Source organism: Mytilus galloprovincialis, chromosome 6 (assembly GCF_965363235.1).
Source record: "Mytilus galloprovincialis chromosome 6, xbMytGall1.hap1.1, whole genome shotgun sequence".
Taxonomy (NCBI): Eukaryota; Metazoa; Mollusca; class Bivalvia; order Mytilida; family Mytilidae; genus Mytilus; species Mytilus galloprovincialis.
Window position 1 is genome coordinate 22453846 of NC_134843.1, and position 15440 is coordinate 22469285.

The 15440-nt window shown below is 31.7% G+C and overlaps 1 protein-coding gene across 1 annotated transcript in view; it reads right to left on the reverse strand.

Annotated features, from left to right (window-relative positions):
• Nucleotides 1–5145, reverse strand: part of LOC143078047 (uncharacterized) — a 43362-nt gene extending 38217 nt beyond the window's left edge. Inside the window, exon 1 of the mRNA XM_076253049.1 lies at nucleotides 5037–5145. Coding sequence (XP_076109164.1) covers nucleotides 5037–5082 — 46 coding nt within the window. The 5' untranslated portion in view covers nucleotides 5083–5145. The remainder of the gene's footprint in view (nucleotides 1–5036) is intronic.
• Between the last annotated feature and the right edge of the window lie 10295 nt (nucleotides 5146–15440).

Consider the following 15440-nt stretch of genomic DNA (forward strand, 5'->3'; position numbering starts at 1 on the left):
CCAAAGATTTGGTCAGTTCTACCTAGAACTGTCTAAAACTGTTCTAGGGTAGAACTGTCAGGATCAGTTCTAGCTAGAACTGTCCAAATCAGTTCTAGGTAGAACTGACCAAATCGGTTCTAGCTAGAACAGTTCTAACCTAGAACTGATTAAAAGGTGTCAGGCTGACAGTTCTACATACTGTTCTAGAACAGTTCTCCTGACAGATTCTGAGAGGATTTATGAGAGGTTAGAACTGATCTCCACTGTATGGTTCTTGAAAGATTGAAGAATGACTATTCCAGTAGTGTCCATGCATTTACGCATGAACTGTTCAACCGAAGCTTTTCAAATTTTAATATGTTGTTACTGATGACAAAATGGAGGTCAAGTTCAATAATGTCGATTTTGACTTTTACCGTTCAGGAGTTATGGTTCTTGAAAGATCGAAAAAATGGTGTTTCCATTCATGTTGTTGCATTTACTCATGAACCATTCAACCTAAACATTTCAAATTTTAATATGTTGATACTAGTGACAAAATTGAGGTCAAATTTGATATTGACAATTTTCACTTTTACCGTTCATCAGTTATGGTTCTTGTGATATTGACAGGACACAAATAAATGTAAATAAAACCGATTTGCTGTCGTTGTGACAGCCTCTTTTTAATGACTAAATCAGTTAAAATCTTTCACATAAACTAACTGAATCAAATAAAATAGACACTTAAGTGTTTAAAAAGAGGTTAAAATCTTTCGTCAGATGAACCTGAAATTTGAGGCCAAAATCTGTCCTTACCGGACCTACTTCTTTAATGTTATGTATTATTACACAATTAAGCAACGATTCCGTGTTTATAATGCCATTTTTGCTGTGTAAGACGTAACAACAATAACTAACCATCCAAATATAAACGAAGAAAACATACAAACTACTGAATGAATTTCGATGAAATTTGTACAGATGGGATATAATATGATCATACTTATGGTGTGAAACGGTCGACAAAAATATCCTGTCAGTTCGCAATCGAGCGGCTATTTACGAAATTCAAAAGAGCTGTAATATTTGAAAATTCGAGTATTCAAAAATGAAAGCAAGCATTTTGATATATCAATATTTTCACATTATATATAGAAAAGGTTCGCCATCTCTACATGAAAATGTGATTTTATTCAATATTACGTACATATTTTTATTTCTAACACAGCTTCTCTCATTTTTATTTTTTTTAGTATTTTCCGCGTGTCCCTTAAATGTTACCATAGAGCAATTGTTCAAGATTTTTTAGTACCATGATAATTTAGGGTATTTCAAATTTGTGACAGACAAATAAACTATGAAAACAAATGTTACTACTGACATGTGATTTTTTTTAATGATTTGTTTAAGCCTTCAATATTAAGGAAATGCTATTTTTTCATCAATTTCCACCAAGTTGTCCGTGTCTCTCCAAAATGTTACCACGTCCAAATTGAACGTTTTTTGCACGGAACGTCAATGTAACGTAATATATATAATTTTATTTTCCATTGACTGAAAGTTTAGAATGTTTGTGTCTTTACCATTTAACACGTTCTGTGCAATGTTTGTTGGAGATAATTTTTAATAATTTCTTTTAAAAGGTAATAAATAAACAAGGAAATTTGACTTCCTTCAAAGTTTTGTAAACCTTTTAATGATCTTAAAGGCGTCGAAATTTTTGGTAAAAATAAGTTTTCTATAATACCGAAGCTTTCGACTTTGGAACATTTGAAGGCTTAAGTTGATAACATTTATACTCTTAAAGCACTAAACAGATTTGGTACTGGCTGTATCCACGTGATATATATGTCTAGATATAAATACTCGTGATGACGGAATCCTGAGCATCATATTACAGTATGTGCATTTTGCAACAATTGACATGCTTGGGCAATGACAAATATTTGAAATATATACTTTCAATAAGTAAAGATTATGAAGAAATACAGTTTATTTGTCAAAAACATATAATCAGTCATGTTCACAGTCTATTCTTTTTAAGTAGTTAAACATCAAAATGTCAGCTGTATTAAATATAGTGCAAAGCTTTGACGTTTTGTACAGAAGTCGGTTGAAATAATTGAAAAACTACGTCGAGTAACGTTACCATTACTAAACAGAACACTGTGCGTAACGTCTGTACGTCCTTTAATACTGAGCAAAAATGATACTTCACAGAAAGCTATAAAAGGCCTCGAAAAAAAAATGTTAAACAATTCAAACGAGAAAAATAACGGCCTGATATATTTATATAACAATAAATGGGAAAATAATTTGATATACAGAAACAAACGACAGCCAACGAGTAACATGTTCCTGGGACACGTACATGCAGAATGTGGCTAAGTTTAACATATTGCTGGCGTTAAACCATTCCCTAATCTGGAACAGTGTTGAAACAGTACAACATATACACTATTGTGCCAAAGTTTGGGTAAATTTATTATAAGTCAAAACCTAATCAATATTCTATTTACTGATATTAATGTTATACAAGTACATGTATGATGCAAGTAATATTTAAATTTCCACTTATATCTCCGGAAGAGTGGTTTAAATATGTAATATATTTCTTGTTGAGTTGCTGTCTCATTGAAATGTACTCAAATTAGGTTTTATTGGAAAACAAAATGTTGTATTGAAAAGAGGAACGCATTTCAACGGAGATAAATCAAAAATATAATATTAATTCATATTTCATGTATTCGATCTCACCGTGAAATAGATGCGTTTCAAAATCCCTATAACGCAAAAATAGTTACGTTGCCTATAATAATATAGAGAGCGTCAAATTAGCGATGATGTGACATTTTGCTAGACCACCATGCGAACGGTTTATTTTAATGATTTGTACAGTGCACTTTACTTTATAGTTAAAAATATCAAATATTCATTTTGCAAAGGAATTTGATATTATGGTGATGTTTTCGAAAAACTGATCCTGTTTTTACCCTCTTTGAAGGTTTTTAACTACTTGTCCTTAATAATAGTAGACACCCATTCAACGCATCGATATCCGATACTAGTTGAAAAAAAAACATAATTTAAAGCATAGAATATTTTCTTTTTTATTTGGAATTTCTCATACTTGCTCCATTTTTACGTTCTGAAAATCATAGCACATTATTTTTCGCTGTTTTCTATAGCCAACAACGAAATTACTAATGTAAAACGTCGGTTAAAGGTTTGTGATAGGAGACCTTTGGGGATTTATTTACTTCGTATTTCGTTTTGTTTAATATTATAACTAAGATCGCTGTCCTAATGAATGCCGTTCAAATGTTATAGATTAGGAGGCACGTCTGATTTGTACATTAGTTACGTCAAAAAGTGATTATATACAAAGAATAAGAAGAAAAAGGAAAACAGTACTTGAAGAATACAGTAATAATGGTTGTAATAAATTAATAAACAACGAATTTACGAACTTTTTAGAAGATATCCAAATTGACCATCATCATCATAATACAAATATCAAATTAATGGAACAACACCATCAATAGATACTGTACTTTTTTTTCATTTATCAAACTGGTAAACAAATAACTACCGAGAAGAAAAGTCCATGCTTTGTATTGCACTGACGGGATTAAACGAAAAAATACGAATTGATGTTTTTTATCAATAAAAATAAATGTGTGGACTTGAGCGGAATTTGTTATTGGACTTTAACGGCGTTTTCTTTCGGACTTTAGCGGAGGTCATTTTGTAGACTTTATCAGAAAGTTTGTGGACAATTAAGCGGAAAGTTTGTGGACTTTAGCGCCGTTGTGGACTTTAGGGGCAATTTGTTGTGGACTTTAGCGGTGTTATGGACTTTAGAGGAATTGTGGACATTAACGGTGCCACAAACCTTCATCAAATAAAAAAAAAATACATTACAGTCGGTTATAAAAAGCCCAATGTAATGAAAAAGGTAAAAAGAATTTCACACGAGAAAAACTAATGACTTAATGCAGATCAAAACAATTATCAACGAAAAATAAATATGACGGACATTATCCAACGACAACAGCAGAAGGTGGGCTTACTCGGTTATACTACTTATGCTAATGATAACGAAATAATCTTTAATAAACAACGTATTTTGTTTAACGTCGAATATAATTGGAATTGGATATTACAAATGTATATAAGACCTAAAAGGTTAAACAACAATCTATAGAATAAAACATAGGAGCTAAAGTCGTAGCAAGACGAATTCAATTAAAAACCAAGAATATCATTTGTGTTCTGTAAAGTTAACAGATCCTTTTGAATATATGTGTGACACCCGTGTCTTGAATAAAATAGATGATCAAAACGTTATCCATAAAAGATTAAATGATTTTGTATATACATGTTGACCGATATGAAAACAACGAAGTATGAATTTTTTAAGCATCTGTAGAAATAATGGAACGAATAACAATAAGTCTATTTTGAATTGTCATATCCCTTATATTTGTATTAGACAGGTAACACGTATGTATGTGGCATCGACCTAAATAGAGACATACACTGTATTGAAATGTATATTCATTGTCATAAACCCTGTGGTGTACTGCAATTGCTCATCCCTACCATTTTAAATGTTTGATTGTGTCTTTTCAACATGTATTCTGAAACCAGTATTTTTATAAAATATTAGAAATACAAAATGTATATTTACAGTAGACATAAGTGTCTATGTACCATTGTTAAGGAAAGCAGGAGATATTAAAGGAACAATTAAAATCCACAAGGTAAAGGCAACGTTGGGGGAAAAAAAGTCACAGAATACAACATTAAAATCACAACTTTGAAACAGGAATGGTTTCCCGGCCGTGTTTCAGAATGCGAATAGCCTAAAACAGATAGTTACGATTTGACAACTAGGTTGCTACTTGTTTCATTTTGCTTTTTGGCGTCAGTTTAGAGAGCGATTACGTATTCGTATTAAATGTAACTGATTTCTATATCTAATGACCTCCCTTGAAATGTTATTCTTTTCATCAATATTTTACTTATAATTCAAATGATCATCTAGAGTGATTGTGATATTCACTTACTTGATAAGAGTATACAAATAACGAAATACAATTTTGATGTCATCATTTGATCTTCACATATCCCATTCAGTGTTCTGTATATATTTTTAAATCTTTTTATTACTTCCGTCTTCTTCCTAACTTGTAAACAGTAAACAAACGATTTAAGTTTAAATTTAAACTTTACGATTGACATTATGTGACAACTTTTTAACAATAAAAATACAGCTAAGTCTCATACAGAAAGTCTTTTAAAAAAAAAAAAAAATGTGCATCGATTAATCATGACCCAACTGAACAATAAGTCCTCGATTCTAGCATTGACCAATGTACAAGAAAGACAGAAGATCAAAATGGACTGATGTATGCTTACTGCACGTCTAAAACCAATGAAAAACAATCTATAATTTTCCCTCACAAAAATCAAATATAATAATGTCTCTTAGACATGACAAAGCAAATGATGAAGGATTATTTAATGAATTTCTTCTCATAAGAAATCTTGTTATTTTTATTGATGTTGAATTCATCAACGCAGTCACCAAAGTAAATGACACCCATTTTTAGTAAAGCTGGGGTCACACATTCACGATTTTACTGCCGTCCTTGACAGGAACATTCCCGATTAAAATTTATTAAAAGTCTGATCAAGATCCTATGAATCGTGGATGGAAATTCAAACTTTAATTAAAATTTGTAAATAATTTAGTCACGACAACAATCAGATATTGTTCAGGAAGCGTCGATATTTAACCGTTTCCAAGCGAATTTATCCCGATAATCCCGTTCTAAATCCGCTTCTAATTCGATTTGTATTTGTTGCATATGGATTGAATAGATGCATAATGTATAAATCAAATGCTATGTGGGGTGTACGTCAATGCAAGAGTAAACCCAACAAAAGACAAAATAAGTTTGGAAGTCTGCATTAACTTGTTAACAAATAGACAGGTTCTTATTTGCGATCTGAGGGGTCTTGAAAATAAAAAAAAAATAGACCTGCCACAAAAAATAGATTTATATGTTAACACAGAACATTAAAAATATCACAAGTTAAGATTAAGTTCCTGACTTGAGGCATGTACATTGAAATTGTGCAGTGTTGATTAACAAGTTATTTACGATCTCTATGTTCCTTTTTTACAGTCTCGACGATAATTAAGTTAACAAAACGTACATCTAGTCGATGGTCATATAATCATGCCGAGCACAATGCATATTGATAAGCCACACATTTGTAATTCGGATGTAAATCATAAGTGGCTTTCTGCAATTTTTGTGTTTTACATCATTTTTTACGTTGGAAAGATTCATTTAAAAAATTCAAATTTTATTATAATGTATGCATAACATTGGACGTTTGCCTCATCGACGAAACTGGTTTGGTTTATATTTGAAAAATATTTTATTTGATATTTATAAAAGTAATATTTTTCCGACACAAGTAAATCATTACTCGGATGTACTTTACAGGAATTTTGGGATAAAAAAAACATGTATAATACCACCAGAGGGGAAATATAACTCTACAAAATTTCATAAAGATATGCTCGTCAGAAGAAAAAATACACATGGAATTTAAGATTTTGCTCCCCACCAACTTATAATTACAAATTACATTACCTTAGCTGACAAAATATCAAGACAGAAAAATTGGCGTCCCTTACACACACACACACACACACACACACACACACACACACACACACACACACACACACACACACACAAAAGATAGAATAAAAAAATATTATTCCTTAGTTAAAAGAAGTTCAAAAATTTGCAACCTTAAATTTAGTTAAAATGGAAAAAAAACCTCCAAAATGTTATACTTGGGCCCGTTTAACAACTGGCCGAGATACCCACTTACCTCTTGATAACACTCATTTTCACCTTGTGCAGTGTCCATACACCCAAGTTGTGCTTACTTATATAATTGTGTTTTTTTAGGCGTATAACTGCGTTTGTGTCCTGAACATTTATGAACTATTTGCCACTGGGCGTTAAGCGACCAAAAATCATAAATCTGCCAAGAATGATTTCATTTTATCGTCACAAATCCAAAATAAACTCAATATACACACACAGATTAATTGATGTAGGTGTGTGCGCAATTGAGTGTTTCTACTCAGCATACATATTCTTTGCCTCCTATTCTAGATCTTTACCTTTGCCCATAATTGGCACAGCTCATTCAGAGACAGAGACGGTTGAATTTCCCGACAAACACAAGTTATCCAGTTTGCCCTGAGTATAATTTGTTGTTTGTGTTTCTTTTGTTTTACGATTCAATGTTTGTTATATAGTGTGAACTCTGAAATGTCAATCTTTATTTGTAATGATGTTGATGATCACGTGCACCTTTTTGTTGGTTGGCTATTGTTTTGTGGTCATTTATCCTACTAAATTAAACTACTAGTAAATGTTGTAGTTGAATTAAAGAGTAACACCAATTTTTTTCCCTCAAAATTTACTTCACATTTCATTTTCAAAACATTGTAGTATCCTTGTCTTGCTCATCTACTTAAACCGCATATTCATTTAAAACAATAAATGTGAATCTTTGAAAAAAAATATCGCCAGTATATACGTGAATCGATTATTGATTGGTTATCTCCCCTGATTGTTTCCCGCCTCACGATTATTAATGAATGTTTCTTCATAGATAGAGGCAACAGTAGTATACCGCTGTTCAAAACTCGTAAATCTATGGACAAAAAACAAAATCGGTGTAACAGACTAGAACTGAGGGAAACGCATTAAATATAAGAAGAGAACAACGACACAACATTAAAATGTAACACACACAGAAACGGACTAAAAATTAGACAAAATCCGACGAGAATAACAAATATAACATCAAAACCAAATACATGAATTTGGGATAGAAAAATACCGTGACATGTCTTATAGTAATGTGAATTCACACTCAAATATAAGAGAAAACAAACGACACAACGGAAACACAACGTTAAAATGTTACACACACAGAAACGAACTATGATATAACAATGGCCATTTTCCTGCCGTGGTACAGGACATTTTTAAAGAAAAAAATGGTGGGTTGAACCTGGTTTTGTGGCATGCCAAACTTCGCACTTTAATGGCAATGTTAAATATAACATTAAAATGACAACATAATATTACAGGACTACAATACCAATAAATAGAAGAACGTATTAGACAAAGAAACACATGCATAATAGATAACAAAAAGCATCAGGATTTGTTGTCAACGATTAACCGGTTAACCGTCGGAATGACCGAACATCGAATACCAAAAACGCTAACCGGTTAACAGGACTTTTTTCCATTCTCATAGATTTCATATATTACATGTGTATCGAAACCATTAGATAATTTTGTTTAATTATCATCATGGTAATTAATTTGACAGATGAATTGTCCAGTATATTGATTTCTATTGTTAATAAAAAAAAAAAGATCAAATGACTTAAAATTTCGACAACTTGTCTATCAGCTGGGGACAAAATATTAAGTAATTCAAAACTTAATTAGTATACATGTTTTTATAAACAGAAACTTTAAATTTCATTTTCTTTTTGATCTTATATTGTGTGAACCTACATACTAATTTACAACCTCCATCGTGCAAGGTTTTGTTATGCTAAAACGAAATACCAACTCAAAAATTGTGAAAGGCAAAATTCTACCTGAATGTAATTAATGTATTCTTAATGATACGAGGAGCAGGCTTGATCAAAAATTTTTTCAATCTGTAGTAATTCAAACGCCGTTGTTATAGTAGATACGGTGTATTGGATTATTAAAAGTCACCGACAAGCCTTATAATACCAAAGAACAAACTTCAATTTCATCGTATTATAAAGACGTACATTTGAAAGGTACTATAGATAAGGCCTTCAAATATCACCGTTATCTACCGGATAACTGATTAATCCGTCTAAATGGATGAACAATATGGAAACACATATTATATTTCTGTATAGTTTTTTTTTAATTTGTGTTTTAGATAACTTTAAAAACGTTTTTATAAAATTCGGTATATTTTTCATGCTTGTGTTTTTGGCATGTACTTTTATGTATAACGAAGGAGATGTGGCATGATTGGCAATCAGTTAACTTTACTTATGAGTTCAAAGGCCACATTTTCATTTCAAAATTATATTATTTTTCTATGTAGTATTTAGTAAACTTGTTTTTGTTTTTATTTTGTATCTTTTCTTCATTTTCCTGGGCGTTATAAGTATATATGTTAGCGGCAATAAGTGAAATTAGGCATTAAGCTTAAATCCTTGGCAATAAGCTAACGCCTAGGCATTTAGTTATTGCCTAAAATTTTCAGGCATTAAGCTTATTTTCTGAAATCTGATGATGATTATTCTTCCTATTGTCGAACATAATTTTAGGCAATAAGTAAACTCTGAAATTTATGCATATTTGGTGATTTATTCTTGATATAAAGTCGTTTCGCAATTATATTTCTAATATTACATGTATAAATATACATTCATTTGATTAATCTTCAAATTAAATAAGCTTAGTAATTTTAGCAGTTAAAAAACAGAATTTACGCATATAAATACATAAATGTTTTCGCGGTATCACAAAATTTTAAAAGATTTAAAAAAGTGATTGTATCCAATTAAAAAAGGGGGAGATTCTTTAGAGTAATTATAAAATTTATTTGAAAATTTGTACACTTCACTAATCGAGCTGGTTTGAACTGGTCAAAAGTTGAAAAAATTAAGATAAGATATTTGCTCACATGAATATTTTCCATTTGTTTTTATTGGATATTAAGTAAATTTTCTTTGTCAGCAGTTCCGCAATTTGTGATAACAAAATGATTTTAACACAAATTTCTATCAAGTTTTTATATTCATAAATTATTATTTGATGCGTTTTAATATAAACAACATATTGTATTACTCATTTTATTTCCGTTCTCTTGTGGACAGTTGCCCTAATTGGCAATCATACCACATCTTCTTTTTTATATATAGCATGAAACTGGGTCCTGTAGTTTTGCCTTGGGAAAATTATATTTTTTTCTTTTGTTCATTTTCAAACGTTGAAATAACATAAAATAGTTGAAGCTTTCATTACTTATACGAATGATCCTCGAGATTTTTTTTGAAATTTTAAGTATGAAAATAACATTAACGGTACCAATTTTCCTGCAACATATGCGCATTTCGACAATACGTGTCTCTTCAGTGATGATCGTGGCCAAAATATTTTAAATCCAAAGCTTATATAAAAGATGAAGAGCTATAATCCAAAAGGTCCAAAAAGTATAGCTAAGCCATGAAAGGAATCAGAGCTTTGCATGAGGGAGATCCATTCCTTAATTTTATAATAATTTCTAACATTTTGTAACAGCAAATTTTAATAACACCAAAACAAACGTATGTTCATGCCAGTAACGAAGTACTGGCTACTTGGCTGGTGATACCCTCGGGGACTAACAGTCCATCAGCAGAAGCATCGACCCAGTGGTAGTAATAACATTAACGGTACCAATTCTCCTGCACCTCGAAATCAGTTCCCTCAAAGCATATAATGGTTTTACCGATTATATATTTAATTTAACTATTTAGTTTAAACATATGTATTTATAGTGGATTGTGAAACAAGTTTTGTAACTTATATTAATCCCTTTCCACTTTGCGGGTGTGAGTCGGCTACCTTGTAGCGGCATTAGCCTGCTCTTTTTCGAAATCTACAAGGGTGTCTTTAACGTGCAAGAGATATGGCTCTCTCTTAACACGGGTCAGCCATTTATCGTCCCCTCCTGACGGACTATCATCGTTACCTCGAGACCATACTCGCAAATGGTGTCAAGGGAGAGCCGAAAATTCAGTTCCTGAAATTTTCATCCCAGACGGGAATCGAACAAGGAACCTTTTAACTATTTACAGTTAGTTTGTTCAATTCTTATATAAAACTTAGTTATATTTTTTACCTATGTTTTGTTTCAAAGAGTTAAAACGTACAATTATAATATCAAAATTATTTATTACCCTTTAATTCAAGGATGTTCACTTCTGAGGAGCCAAAAATTTCTAGAATTAAACTTTTTTTTCCAAACCTGATTTTTAAGTTTATAAGACTGTAAAAAAGTCATTGGTGAAATTATTTGTATTAACCTGTGTATAATATGACGTAATTTTTTTCTTGTTGAATTTTCTAAAATTGTTTACCATTTCACAGCGGTTTTATAATTTTTCTTTGATCATACCTTATTTTCATTAACTATGTTTTTACATTGTATCACAGATCAAATTTAGTCGTTCATTGTGTGTACATGTGTGTTACTACTTTTTTCTGTTTGAGTTCAGTCATTCCAATTGATATTTTATATTGTGTCATTATATGTTGTGATGTTAAACTATTGCTTCAAAAAAGGGTGAAGGTTTGAACCATTAAAATGTTTAATCCCGCTGCAATTGGTTGCATCTGTCTTAAGTCAGGAATCTGATGTTCAGCGGTTGTTGTCTGTTTATGTGGTGCATAGGTGTTTCTCGTTTTTAGTTTTTTTTTATATTGATTAGAGAAGAAGAAGAAGAATTGTTTATTATAGTGCAACCTGAATATAAAGTATATCGTTACATTAAATACATAATATAAAACTTCAGCCAGCCAAATAGGCTTATGATGCACTGTTTGAATCGTTATTTAACATACATATAATTAAGAGACTTTATCATTGTTCATAAAATTTAGTGTCATGTTATATATATAAGCGAATTGCAAAAAAGATAAGATAAATAATTTCAAATCAAATGATCATAGTGTTAAAGTTCTGATATGATAACAGTCTGCTATAAAATTTGCCACGAATTTGCTAAGTTTGTGGTTAGAAAGAAGCTCACACAGTTTATCAGTGTCAGAAAGACCAGATATATTACGGAATGTTACACAAATATTTTCAAACAGTTTGTTTCTTTTCTCTGTATATTTTGGACAGTGGATCAAAAAGTGTATTTCGTCCTCAACGGAGTTTGTATCGCACATTTTACAAGTTCTGCGTTCTACTGGAATGTTTCTAACTCGTCCCTTTTCGATTTCTAAAGGAAATGTCCCACACCGCATACGTGAAATAGAAGATCGCTGACTTCTAGTTAAGCAACGTTTTAGAAAGGTTTCTGTTTCAAATTCTGTTTTAAATAGTTTGTACGTTCTCAGTTTAGGCATTTGCTGAATATTGTTTAACCAAGATTGTTTATGTTCGTTTTCTAAATGCGTTTTCACAGAATTGATTAAGTATGGCGTTATAATATGTTGATTCTCTAGAAAAAATACATCGCTGAGTCCGCATGAATCAAACAGTTTCTTTGCGTGATTGAACCACGTATCACGATATCTAGTAGATATAGTTTGATCCCAGACGAAAACTTTACGACATATTCTAGTGTCAGGTAATTTAACTAGTCTGCAATAAAGACGCACAATATTGACCTGAATTCTATGATGAACCGGATACCATCCCATATCTCCAGTGATTGCGGGTATCGGCGTTGTTAGACTTACACCGAGAAAAGTACGTATAGCTCTATATTGTAGTCTTTCTAATGAATCATAGCGCTTATGTCCCCACACACCGGATCCATACTCTAGTATAGGTAAAACTGTCGAGTCAAAAATCTTCGTATATGTATCAAAGTCCATTCCATCCATTGCATAGTATTTCGACACAAGTGAACCTAAAGATCTGCTTCCACTGGAAACTAGTTCGTTTGTTGTTTCCTTATAATCCAAATTTTCAGTAATTACAAGTCCAAGATATCTGTATTTCGAGACTGTTTCGAGAGTCATATTGTTTAGCTGGAACTCATAATCATTCTTAGGTTTCGAAGCTTTCCGTACGTGCATTATCTTAGTTTTGTCCGTATTCACTTTAAGTCGCCATGTCTTTGACCAATCGGTTACACAGTGAAGTAATGATTGTAATCCATCTACTGTATCTGAGATCAGTACAATGTCGTCGGCGTAGAGAAGACAGCTTAATGAATCTGTTCCAATGTTAATTCCTTTACCTATGCGGTTTATTTCCGTTACTAGATCGTCAACAAAAACTGCGAACAGTGTCGGTGCTAAATTGTCACCTTGACGGACGCCTGCTTCTACTGAAAACCAGTCTGTTAGAGATCCGTTTAAGCGTACCGCTGCTTGAAGTTTTTCATAAGTTGACTTGATCGCTTTGTACATATTTCCATGAATTCCAATCGACAAAAGTTTGTGAAAAAGTAGGTTGTGATCTACGGAGTCGAACGCCTTTTGAAAATCGATGAAACAAAGAAAAGTGTCTTTATTCGCAAGTTTTCGATTTCGGAGAATAGTGCACAAACTGTATATATGGTCCAAGCATGATCGGAGTTTCCGAAATCCATTCTGTTCCTCGCTGAGTAAACTATTATCCTCTAGATATTCAAGAAGTCGAGTGTTAAGAATATTGCTGTACGTTTTCGCTATTGTTGAGATGAGGCTGATACATCGATATCCTAACGGATCTCTGTAGTCTTTTCCCTTCTTCAAAAGCGGGTGAATGATACTCTTGGCCCAGTATTCCGGAACTATTCCATGCGTAAAACATGTGTTGATTAGACCGTTGGTTTTCCCATTTGAATGGTTTTACACTATTACTTTGTGGGCCCCTTTTATAGCTTGCTGTTCGCTGTGAGCAAAAGTTCCGTGTCGAAGGCCGTACCTAGACCTATAATGGTTTATTTTTATACATTGTTACTTGGATGGAAAGTTGTCTCATTGGCACTCATACCAAACTTTCTATGTCTATCCATTGATTATATAATTAGTTGTGAATGTTCCCTTCTGTCTCTTCTTTTCAAATTTACACATTTGTTTCTTTTATATTTCCTTTTACTATGACGGTAAAGGGAAATGTTCTCAGTGAAATAGTTCTCAATTTCTATACGGATCAAATGAATTATATGTTTGTTTACTTTGCTCTATTTGTTATATGTGTTCATTTGCTCAGTAAATGAAAATATGAAAACAGGAAAGATTGATTAAAAAAATCAGAGGTCAATTATGATTTTAACCAGATTTAACAAAAACCTGGTGGCTTCAGTCCATTTACTTTGTAACCAGTCCAACCACTATTATGTTAGAGTTGTATAAATGCATATAAAATCCTTTAGAAAATCAGATAGAAAAAAAACCTGGCAAAACTAACCAAAAACAAAACCACTTTCCATCTCAAAACCAGAAAAAAGTTTTTGAAAGACATGAAATAAAAGCGATGCAAGTTATGATATGATTTTCAATAATTACTGACTAATTCCTTATAATACAATATTGGTTTTTTCTTTATATTTCATATGAGTTTACAGTAAAACCACTAAACTATTTCTTTTTGCAACCATTAGGGGATTTTAGCATTCACTTTATACTAGTGACAATCGAAATGTTCGGCAGATTCTACTATCAAATTGCCATAGGATCAAACTAAAAGAGGTCCGTATACATTCCTTAAAAAAATCATAATTAATGTTATAATGATTTGCCATTTACAAGAAAAAAACAAAAAAAAGGTATTTACTGGTTTCGACCAGTTTTGAAAAAAAAGTAGTGCTACATGTATATTATGGCATATTGATTACACTAATGCACATTTAGAGATTTAAAGTGTGATACACAAAAAACAATCTAGAAATACAAAATAGTTTATAAAAGCAGTGGAATAATTTGATACAAATGGTAGCGGATATTTTAGGTTTAGATGATATAAAACATTTCATATATACATATTGACACGATGTTTTGGGATTTAAAATCATATATTGTTCAGCAGAATTTGACGTTAACAAATGTGTCTAACATATTATAATAAACATTATAGAAAAATCAATTTATAAAATATGTAGATCCTTAAATTTAAAACACCCGCTACTTATTTTGATGTCTTCTTGGGCTGAAAATATAATATTTGGCATCATATATGATATGCGACTAAATAATAATAAATGACAGTATTAAGTATTTTAAAACTACTGACACTGGATATGCATACACCAATTATAAAATAGTAGAGTATTGAAATTAATGAATAACGTGTGTTTCTTCCTTAATGAAAAACAGAAACAAATAACTAGTATATAATTTTGTTGGACACCATGATCAGTATCCGAGAAATTAAGTGCATTCTACACGTGCTATTGGTGCATTTCGGTGGCTTATTTTCTACTGTTTCTCAATAATTTAGTACAGCCCTTCGATGGTGTAAACTTTACAAAAAAAACTTTGCATGGTGTAATGGTAGAAGGTGTATGGTGCTGTGGTGTATGGTGTATGGTGTAAGGAGAATGGTGTAGCGTGCGATTGGGAACGGTGTGAATCAATGGTGTACGACATTTAAAACTATGCAAACGAACTGATTTTTAATTTTATACATTAATTTCCAATAAAGAAATCCTTTTG